Source organism: Aedes aegypti, chromosome 1 (assembly GCF_002204515.2).
Source record: "Aedes aegypti strain LVP_AGWG chromosome 1, AaegL5.0 Primary Assembly, whole genome shotgun sequence".
In the NCBI taxonomy this organism is placed as follows: domain Eukaryota; kingdom Metazoa; phylum Arthropoda; class Insecta; order Diptera; family Culicidae; genus Aedes; species Aedes aegypti.
In genome coordinates, this window is record NC_035107.1 from 89,511,336 (window position 1) to 89,523,398 (window position 12,063).

Genomic DNA, 12,063 nt, shown 5'->3' on the forward strand with positions numbered 1-12,063 from the left:
GATAAGTAGAAATTGATAAGCGTGAATTTCAACTGTTTTGTGCATTCGTTCTCAAAGTACGCTAATGCGGTAGAATCCAGTAAACCGAATGAATCAGGGGTATCAGCACATACTGTAGCTTCCAATCACACAATCAATTGGCAAAATGCGAAGCTCATTAAAACAATCAGGAAACCAATACAGTTGAACGTTTGGGAGTCAGTGTTGTCAGATGAACGAAAATGACCTCCCCCTGTTAAATTTAGCAGACACGACAATTACGTAACATCTCTTCGACCTGGACGAGTACGAACACCGTATGAAAATACAGCGTAATCAGTCGGACATTGTCCCGAAGATGGGTTATATCGCGCCCGAAACCGGTCGCCGAAATGGTAGTTTTCAAAACTTTTTGGCGATTTGTAAGAACAATAAGTGTTATGTCTTGTCTCCCGTCGCGTCTCGTGAATGTCGTGTAGTTCTTACGTTAGTGCAAACTATAAAAATGTAGTTCTTTCAGTATTTCCTACAGAAATTCTCCATGGCATACCCAACCACGGGCAGCCAATCAATTTCTGAGCTTGCGCTTGAGCTTGATCAAGCTCAGAAATTCTCCACGGCATTATATTAAGTTATATACGGCAAAATTTATTTGCAATGTTCCATATCTACCTAAATCAGAATATATAACAATAAATTTGTAAGCTTATCATTTTACAAAAAAACATATCATTATATATTCATGAAGTATAAGTTAGACCGGCTGTGATGGCAGGTACTATGATACTCTATACCCAGGGAAGTCGAGGAAATTTCCGTTACGAAAAGATCCGGGACCGACCGGAAATCGAAAATTCTTACGGCAGTTCAATGGAAAGTCCCTCCCAAAAGTAGCGCTTGGAGATTTTTCAAGTGAAATTCATGATCGATTTCTGGAAAAAGCTCAGAATGAACTTTATGTGAATTCCGTTTAAAAATCGGAAGTAATGCTAGGAACATTTTTGTTAGAAGCTCCGAATGAAATTCTGGAGGAGTCAACAGTCCAAGGCTGCAAGATTTCCAGAAAATAAAATGGAAAGGAAAGGAATTTTTGGGGGGTTCCTTGAAGGAGTTCATGGAGTTATTTATGAAAGAAAAGAGAGTTTACGGAGCAATTTCTGGAGGAATATCATGCCGGACGAATTTTGCAACGAATAAATGAAAAAATTCTAAAAGTGGTCTCTTTAAAAACTTGTTTCATAAACTTTGTGTTTTTGGGTAATTCCGGGTGAAACTTTTGACCGATCCCGAAAGAGAATAGTATGGAAAATAAAAAAAATAATTTACGATGGTACCATCTTAGACAATACTTTCACTAATTCATATAAACTTTCCCCTCTTCAGAATTCTTGAAATATTTTGTTGTGTATTAAAGAAGTTTCTGGCAAAGATCCATTCCACAAAAAAGCTTGAGGTAGTGCTGATGGTGCAATTTTTCAAGGTACTCTGAGGAATGATTTTTGGAAATAAACCCTGGAGTGATTGTTGATGAAATTCCTTGAAAAATTCAAGGAATATCGTCTAGAGCAATCCCAGATGGAATTCCTGGGAACATGTGAAATTCTTTTTATATAATTTGACGTATCGTGAATTGCTACAAAACCATGGCTTTGTAAATATATTCACTACCTAACACAATGTTTTACTTAGATGTTACATGAAATTGTAATGTAGATTGCAATATAAAAAATAAAGTTTACGCAGCAAAATTTAATTGTTTTTAAGTACCGTGAGGCGGGGTGACATTGGTCCATAAGGGTGACTTTGGGCCAATATTTTTACAGCAAGCTAATGCCAGAACAATGAAAACAATGTGTCAAGCTTAAAGAATACGTGATAAATAGCCAATAGATGGTCATGCATTAGTTTTTTGACTTTCCTGCTAGCCATAAGATGCATCGAAAGAGGTGGTCAATGTCACCCGCTAGGCCCAATGTCACCCCGCACGGCGGTAGCCTGAAAAGAGATTCCAAGGTCACTTACGTAAATTTCGTATTTTCGACGGTTTTGTTCTCTTCGACATTGAGGGTCACATTTTACTATTTATTAAACATTATTTCTTGTAGATAGGATTCTTCTTCAATCGTACTTAGAATCAATAGATTCTATAAAGACACATAATAAAGATTAGGTATACTTGCATAATTTTTTGATACATAGCTACCTTTGGGGCCTTGTACAAATCACGCCTTACAAGCATTACAAAATTTTCGGAGGACTCATACAAAAAGCGTGATAAAAGGGAAGGAGGGATGTGGAAATGGTCGGAAATGTTTAAATTTAGAGTGACATATTTTGTGTACCATCCCTTGTAAGCGACAACAGCACGTACAACAGTTGCACTCGAAGAAAGTGGGATCTAGAAAAACACATATTTCAGTATAAGTTTTAAACTGCTGATTTGATTTTGACGAGATATTAAATACTGATTTATAGAAATTCTCAGAATTCAAGAACAAAACCTAAATCCATGATAGTATCAACAAACAGGCTCATAATTTTCTAAATAACGTTGTCCAATGTGTTTGTTTGAGACGGTGTTCGACATAAAGGATAAGTTTCAATCCGATAATACCTGTTATTTCATGCAACATTGTGACGGATGGACTAAAATATTAGCTAAATAAAATAAATCCGACACTGCAAATAATATATTTTGAAGAATTCATTTTTTTCGGCCTTATTTCATCAAAATAAATGTGTTATACAGAATTATTGTGGAGAACACTTTTTTATTATAAAATATCGTGTTTGCAGCTAGCCAGCCGAGTGGAAGTTGTAACAACTATTTTGCAATCAGATCAAATAAATGAACAAATTGAAGTATAATTTGCGAAAAAGTTTTACGTACTTTCGGTGAGAATCGAACTCACAATTCCCAATTGGTTAGAAAGAGTGCATTACCGCTATGCCACGAGAGGACTCATGAACGTAAAAGGAAATCTGAATTCGATTTCACCTTTGTGGAGTAAAGAGGGGTAATTCGAGTGATACAAAAGGAATGAAAGTGATTTAAAGTTGGACTCCAAATGATATATAAGCTGCGTGGAATTTAAATCAGGATCAGAATGCTGTAAACTGTTAAAAAAAAAAAAAATAAACAAATTGTAAACCTTGTTGGTTTTGATGTTAATTGATTTTGTTTTTTTTTATTGGCCAGGAGGAAAGGGGGCAACATTTTCCCTCCTCTGGCTACGCCCATTCAAACATCTCGTTACATAAACGCCTTCGCAACGACACTGATTGGAATATTCTTTCTTCTCTCTCTCTCCCACCCATCCACACGCACACAGGTGGCCTCTTTCACCCGGATGACGACCACCAGGAGATTGCGTTCCGTTATGCGGTCGAGAAAATCAACTCGGATCGAACGATTCTGCCGCGGTCCAAGCTGTCGGCCCAGATCGAACGGATCTCTCCGCAGGACAGCTTCCTGGCGTCGAAGCGAGGTGAGAAGCACTTGTGCGCCAATTTGTGCAATTATTACTTGGAGGGGGGTCGTGGAGGAGAGACGGGGGTCTGCAGTAATGATTGGTGACCGACTGATTGACGGAGGTTTTTTCTCTTTTCTATTTCCGTTTGCCTTTTTGTATTTTTGCTCATTAGTGTGCCATCTGTTGCGAGCTGGAGTGGCAGCTATTTTTGGGCCGCAGTCGTCGCACACCGCCAGCCACGTCCAGAGCATCTGCGATACTATGGAGGTAAGTAATACATGTCTAGACATTACATGGTTTTCTCTAGTTTACTGGAATTACCTAAAATCTGGATATTTTCTATGTAGTGAATGTAATGTAAGATTTACCGTAACGATCAATCTTACTAAACAACAAACGACTAAGACTGTTTGAAAAACAATCAAATGCATAAATCACACAACAATGAGATTACATTTCAACGATAAATCGCCATCAAAACACGTTCCTAGGGAAACTTTAACGAAGCTTGTTTCGCAGAAACTTGTTCCTCTGCTTAACATCATAAAAGCACATTAACAATAAAAACAAATTTCCAAGCAAAAAAGTTCGCTTTTCGGTAGGAACCATCACTACATCAAGGTCGCCACTTCAGAACGACCATCCTCGCAGGTGTACCGCAACGAAAGCCAACTTCTCCAGCCAACAACTTCCCAAAATTCCAGTAGCTAGCCTAACTCTTATGCTGCTGCTGATTCTGCTACTGAAGGCACTTCCCTTGCAGCGAATCCTCGTTTCATAAATATGCATGCGTTGCACTGCGGAAGTGATGCGAAAAAAGAAGCACCGACAACCGGTTGAAACCAGCAGCAGAGGCCTGAAACAAAACCGCAAGGCAAAACTTTCCCGTTCTCAGCAGCACATCTGTTCGCTTCACCGTCATGGCAGGACGACAACGATGGCAGCTGCATCTCGCTTTCGAAATTGTATGCCGGTTTGACGCACGTAGGAGTAATTTTCAATAAGCATGTCCAAAAACTGTTTTCTGACAGAACAGAACAGAACAGAACAGAACAGAACAGAACAGAACAGAACAGAACAGAACAGAACAGAACAGAACAGAACAGAACAGAACAGAACAGAACAGAACAGAACAGAACAGAACAGAACAGAACAGAACAGAACAGAACAGAACAGAACAGAACAGAACAGAACAGAACAGAACAGAACAGAACAGAACAGAACAGAACAGAACAGAACAGAACAGAACAGAACAGAACAGAACAGAACAGAACAGAACAGAACAGAACAGAACAGAACAGAACAGAACAGAACAGAACAGAACAGAACAGAACAGAACAGAACAGAACAGAACAGAACAGGCCAAGAATTCGTTCCAGTTACTCCTCTGTGTCAACGGCAAGAAGCCTATTTTCACTTGGTCTGCTTGGTTTTCGCCTCTGTCTACAGGACTTGTGCACAATGTTTTCGTCATCAGGATCGAGTCGTTTAGTGGCAACTGATGGAAAGCCAATGTAGGCCTGCGTCTTCTGAATTTTCCGACAAAATTTGTTGTTGATGTTGTTGTTTCGGTGCAGTTGTGGGCCGTTTTCGCTGCGGTTCGCCTGCCTCCAGAAAGCCAGAGCCCAACTTTGAACGGAGTTGATTATGATTATTTTCTTGACACATCTGTGTACACTCAACTCTCTCCATTCGCGACGACGCTCTGTTGCTGGTTTCCAGTTTGAGGTGAAGCCAAAAGACGCTCGCCTCGTTCTAATGCACACAAACAATTTGCGGAAGACGACAAAAGTGACATAAGTGCATGTTTCTCAATTTCCTCTCGGACGCCCGGATGCAATGCAAGTGGAAACACTTGATATAAAGACCTCATCGAAGCGTCAAAGCAAGTGGATGAAACTTTTGCTCGGATGCCAACGTTAAGGTGAAGATGAATTGAAGCCGCACCTCCAATTTTCTAGAGCACAAATCCAAACAACCAATCTCGACGAAAATTTGATGGGAATTTGATGAAGCTGTTGGCGACCATTCGATCAAATTTTTAGAGCAGAATGAACTTTGGTTCTCAAGATTTGTGCTCTTAAAAATTCTCATCTTCACCTTAATCAAACGCCTGGCGAGGCAAACACACTGAAGAGTTTAGTGGCTGCGGTCGTTATGCAGGCACATATAGATGATGGTGGAGCATCTTTAGGTCGCTTATTGAATCTCGAAAGCTCAACTATCAGTTCCGCAAGCACAGCTCGGGCTTCATTCAAGCCGTTATCAACCGCTTTCCAAAGGGGTAACTTTTGTGACGAGGGTCATTCAGGTCGGTGTCGACAGCAAAAAAAATCATTCTTGGAAACGATGATTGCCATTGACAGTCACAGACTGACAGAGAAGGATGGGTGACAACCTTCTTAGAATTGTGTTTCTTTCATAGAATTACACTTAACCTGTTGGGAAGAAACTTTTAGAAACTTTTAGAACTTCAGGTTTGCATCATTAACCCATAGACTAAGGGACCGACATGAACATGTCAATTTTTTTTCTGTTCTAAGGTTTGCTTCACTTTTCATTGTAGTATTATAAGGAATATGACATCATAGATTGAGAGCATTGTTGATATTGTAAACTATTTCTGGATTAGTCACTTCCCTTTAGCACTGCGGATCAAAAGAATATACGCACTAGCGGATCAAAAGAATATACGTAATGTATAAGTGAAATGTGGTTTGGGACATTAAAATAAGTATTTTGAAACATTTTGTTTCATCTCCATTGTTAACATATTTTTGAAGATACTGATGTTGTTAACTGATTTGCATTCGGGACGAAGGTCATTATGCAGCTTGAATCCATAAAAAGTTAGCTTTTTACGGTCCATTTCAGTATTTGGCCTGACAAAAGAAAAGTTTCCTGCTTGTCTTGATGCACGACTACGTTGAATCCTTCTTATGGCGATGTTGTGATGCAGTGAAGGGTCATGGGATATTCTGAGGACATGAGTGAGCGTTTGCAGATCGCACAGTGCTTTAATCGATAAAACATTATCGCTTCGATTGGAATACAGCATGGCGGTAGAAAACCGGAAAGGTTTGTTTAAAGCAATCTTAAGGCATCGATTTTGTACCACTTGAAGCTCACGGAGAATCGATTTGCTAGCGGATCCCCAAAGTGCTACCAAGTAACTCAGTCTTGAGTGAACCAACGTATAATACAGCTGCATCAACCATTTACCAGGAATGAAGTTGGATACTCTCCGTAAGGCTCCGCTTATAGAACTGAGTTTCTTTTTGAGATTTCTGATGTGTCCAGACCAGCTCATTGTGGAGTCGATTGTAAGTCCCAAAAAAACATATTCATGCACTTCTTCAACATTGACGCCATGTACTGTGAGAGGTAAGCGAGGAGGAAATCTTCGCCTTGATGAATTAATGAACATGCATTTCGTTTTCTTCAGGTTCAGAGACAGCTTATTAGCGCAGAAGTAATCATACAACAGATTAAGATCATGGTCCATTTGTTGTTGAATATTACTGTATTGAACATCTTTGTAGAAAAGTGAAGTGTCATCAGCAAATAAGCAAATTTCCCCTTTAAGATTCAGCTTGCAGATATCGTTGATGAACAATAAGAACAATAATAGGCCGAGATTACTGCCTTGGGGAACCCCTGAGATAATGGTACGAATCTCACTGATAATATTTCCGATTGATACGAACTGCTGCCGATTGGTGAGATAGCTTTCCAGAAGAGTTAAAGTTGTTCCTCTGATTCCAAAAAATTCCAGTTTTTCCAAGAGCAGCTCGTGATTTATGGTGTCAAAAGCCTTTTTGAGGTCAATAAAGACTGCACCGACCATTTTTTTAGAATCCAGAGATTCATATATTCCCTCGACAAGATCACATCGTGCTTAGAGTGCCAGACCCTTTTCTGAAGCCATACTGATGCGAAAAGATCAGATCAAAATGAGATGCATAGTTCATAATCCTACAAACAAGCATCTTCTCCAGTATTTTGTCCAAAACTGATAAGCAGGAGATAGGTCGATAATTGTTCAGTTCTCTAGGGTCTCAGATTTTAAGATTGGTATCATTTTCGCCACTTTTAAGCACTCAGGAAAATTACCGGTACTTATCATCTCGTTGAAAACATCCGTCAGCAGAGGGGCAAATATGGCATAATGAATTTTGATGAATTTGGCTGACATCATGTCGGGACCCGGTGATTTCCTCTCTTTCAAATCATTTATCAGCGTGATTGTTTCATTAAGCGATGCAGGAGAGAGATACCGTTTTGATTCATATTACGGACAGCTTCAAATTCCGGACACTCTCGTTTGTATGGGAAACATTTCACACGAAATGTATCAATTTTCGCCGTCCAAAAGTTCTCATTTTCGAGGCTCGTTTTATTAGTTTTTTTTCCGTAAATATCATTGCAAATTTATAATGCCCAACTACCTTAGACGTCTCTTAAGTGGTTGAACGATTTCAATTGATGATTTGACTGTTCCATTAATGATTATCATGAGCTGTCCGTAATTCGAATCAAAGCGTCCGGAATATGAGGCAAAAGTGAGGGAGCGTCCGGAATAAGAATCATGAAAAGGCCACACGTTTTGATTTATTTAAAATTATTCAAGTTGCGGTCGCGTATTCTTTACCCACCATCCAAAAGTTAAGGGCTTCCGACGCTCGATAACGCTAAAAAATCATACAGAATGATTTATTTTGTATGGTCCAAGCTGGGTTATACTTCACTGAGGCCTTAAGTGTCCGTAATATGAATCAAAACGGTATATTGATGACGAATGGCCGGTTGTTGTTCTGAAACGGTCAGGGTCTCTCGCACTGGGAATTGTTGCTGCTAACTGAGCTCCAATATTGCAGAAAAACGAGTTGAATGCAGAACAAATCAAGCCTTGATCGGACAGTAAAACTTCGTCTTTCCAGATTCGATTGGGGGTATCAGTATTGTTATTCTTGCCAACTACTTCATTGACTACTTTCCACGCATTACTTTCAGAAGCTTTTTCAATGATAGTATGGTAGTAGTTCCGTTTAGCCAATTTTTTCTTCTTCAATAGCAATTTTGAAACATGGTCCAATAGATCGGAAGTATGTTGATCATTGGGATGAATTTTATGTCGCTTGAATAGGCGGTCTTTAATACTGATTAGTTTCCAAAGTTCTATTGTCATCCATGGACAGTGCCCTTTCACATTCGCTTGAATGGAAACCGTTCTGATGCATTGTATAAGGCAGTTACGGTAGCATTCAACTATATGAGACAGTTTTTCTCCAGGAGCCATATTATCAGGTAAGGACACAAGAGAGGAAACGAACAATTCGCTGAGGCGTGAGTGATCCACAATTTCTTTCTGTAGCGTGCAGGTTTCCGATACACATGCAAGATTAAATGACGACATAATCAAGCAATGGTCGCTAATTGTGTTTTCAACAGTGTCATCTATAACGGTATTGGCCAAGTTTTCCGAGCAAATTACATGATCAAGAACGTTACAACTAGATGGCCTGGTTACATGTGTGTTCGAAACTACAACATTGTAGGATATTAACAGGCGAAGGTATTCCTGTACAACATTATTTGATCCCATGTTGATAGGTACATTCATGTCTCCCTCAATTATACATTCATCTCCTTTCCTATTTGCTGATAACATATTCTCGATATTGTCAAGGAATTCTCTCACTCCGTACGATGGAGGTCTATATACAGCGTGAAAATTAATTCTGGAGAGTACTGGGCGATTATGAAGCAGCACCTTCTTAAACGACCTAAGGTAGTGAAGACAGTCGAGAAACTGAAGATAGTATGGGTTTACATGCAAAAAACGGTTGATTCTACTAGATTATCAGGATCCATACTGAAATCCTAAAATTCACACTGAAATCCAAAGATCCACATTGGAATCCCAAAATCCACACTTGAAATCCTGGATCTATACTGTAATCCCAAGATCCGAGAATTTACATCGGAATCTAGAGATTAACAATGCCGTTACACAATCCTCACTAGAATGTCAGGAACCACACAGAAGCCTTAAGATCCTCATTGAAACACCAGGATACACATTTCAATCCATTGATCTATACTGCATTCCCACATACGCATCTCAGCATCCCAAAATCCGCATTATCAGGATCCATACTGAAGTCCCCAGATTCACACTGAAATCCAAAGATCTACACTGGAATCCCATTATCAACATTGGAATCCCAAAATCCACACTAGAAATCCAGGATTCATACTGTAATCCCAGAATCTACACTGAAATCCAAAGATCCACATTGGAAATCCAGGACAGATTCTGGAACCCTAGGACTCACCTTGGAAACTGAGGATCCATTTTATAATCCTAAGAGCCACACTGAAATCGCAAGGTCTACACTGGAATTCCAAGATCCACACTGGAATACCAAAGTCCACACTGGAATCTCAAGATCCTCACTGAATTTTCAAATTCCACACTGAAATTCCACGACCCACGTTACAATCCCAGAATCCAAACTGGAATACTAAAATTCACACTGGAATCCCAAAATGCACACTGGAATCCTAGGATTCAAAAAAGAAACCCACGATCCACACTGACACACTTCGATCCAAACTAAAGACCCAGGATCCACATGGAAATAAAACAAACCACACTGGAATATCCAACCCTAGGGTCCACAGTAGAAATCCATACTGATACACTTCAATCCAACTTACAGACCCAGGTTTCACACTGAAGTACAACTAACCACACTGGAATCACAATATCTACATTAGAAGCCTAGGGTCAATAATGAAGTAACACAATTTATACTAGAATGCCAAGATCCACATTGAAACCCTAGGATCCAAACTGAAACAATTCAGCAATCCACACTGAATCCCAGAATCCGTACTGGATGCCTAGGGTTCATACCGAAATCTCATGATCCCGACTGGAAACCAAAGAGCCACACTGAAATCCCAGAATCCAAATAGGAATCACAGGATAGATACTGAAAGCCCAGGAATAACACTCGGATCCCAGAAATCATTCTTAATTTCTAGGCATATCACTAGAATCCCGGGATCTACACTGGACTCACAACATCTACACTGGAAACCAAGTATGCACACCAAAACACCAAAATTCACACTGAAATCCAAGGATGCTCTCTGAAATCCTACGATCTACACTACAATCCCAGGATACACATGGGAACAAAGGAATCCACACTGAAATATCAAAACCTACACTGGAGTTCTAGGATCCACATTGGTATTCCAAGATGCACAATGAAATCATGTGATCCGAACTACAATGCCAGGATCTTTACTGAAATTCTACGATTCATACAACGATCCCAGAATATACACTGGAGTTTCAGGATTCAAACTTATGTTCCAGGATCCACTCTAAAGTTCTAAGATCCATAATAAAATCATTGGAATCCCAAAGCTCTACTCTAACATTCTGCGATCCACATTACAATCCCCGGAGCTACACTGAAATCCTATGATCTACACTACAGTCCGAAGATCCACACTAGAATCAAAGGATCCACAAAGAAATACTACACTGGAATCAAAGCAGCCACACTAAGTTATCAGCATGCACACTGGATTCACACTGGAATTCCATGATCCGTCCTTAAATCCCAAGATTCATTCTGAAATCTCAGAATTAACACTGGAATCCCGGAATCGACACTGGCTTTCAGGATTCATTATACAATGTTTAAGAAATCGCTGATGCCGGCAGAAAAGCTCATAAAATTGAAATATTTTATACTTACAACGCAACCTAGTGGAATGATTCTACCCCGAATGCCATCACCCTGAATTCCATATCCCCGAATTGCATATGCAATTCAGTATCGCCGCTTCAAACTCCTTAAGAAAGATTTTTGAACAAATTACTGATTACACTATCTGGAATAATCCTTTAAAAATCTAGATGACGTTCTTATAGGTATCTGCAGTCAAAAAAAAAATTCTTATGGACCGATGCACGAGTTCACTATTTGACGTTTGAGCGGTGCCGTGTTATTTACGTGACCATGGCAATGAGTGAATTCGGCACCGCTCAAAAGTCAAACTAGTGAACTCGTGCATTGGTCCATAGGTAAATGCAGTCAAAACATGATAAAAGCGCGTAATTGATACAATTTTGTTTTCGCATATCATCAAAAGTACAAAAAATTAATGAGAATCAATTCATGCTTGTTCAAAAGTAATGTCGCGAGAATACCTTTAATTTCGATTGAACATAAAGTGATTGAAATACGCATCTTTTATTTTTTCCTATATAAATGAATACTAACTGCTTAGAAAACTTTGGCCCTTTTTACATATTTGTCCGGAAAAGTTGAAGCCACACAACAAAAGAAAACTAGCGATTTTCATCAAGTCTGCCTTGGATGTCGTTGGCAAGCTAGAGTTATCTTGCATTTTTAAAACACTTTGTTCCATATTTCGTGTGTCTGTACCTCCCTAACAGGTCACAACAGTTTGTTTTTGTTTGAAAATTTCAAAATATCTTTTGAGACCATTCATCCTCTTGCTCCTGGTAGAAAACTTAACCACGCTTCCACAACATTGTGATCTTTAAGCATACTGTATGTTG

The 12,063-nt window shown here is 39.4% G+C and overlaps 1 protein-coding gene across 5 annotated transcripts in view; it reads left to right on the forward strand.

Annotated features, from left to right (window-relative positions):
• LOC5574988 (glutamate receptor ionotropic, kainate 2) overlaps positions 1 to 12,063 on the forward strand; it is a 605,301-nt gene that overhangs the window by 96,447 nt on the left and 496,791 nt on the right. For all 5 annotated transcript variants that reach the window (XR_002499922.1, XM_021841975.1, XM_021841984.1 and 2 more), the window contains 2 exons: positions 3,312 to 3,467; positions 3,625 to 3,719. Coding sequence is in view for 4 of the 5 variants with exons in the window: in XM_021841975.1 (XP_021697667.1) it covers positions 3,312 to 3,467; positions 3,625 to 3,719 (251 nt within the window). In the remaining variant the exon portion in view is untranslated. The remainder of the gene's footprint in view (positions 1 to 3,311; positions 3,468 to 3,624; positions 3,720 to 12,063) is intronic.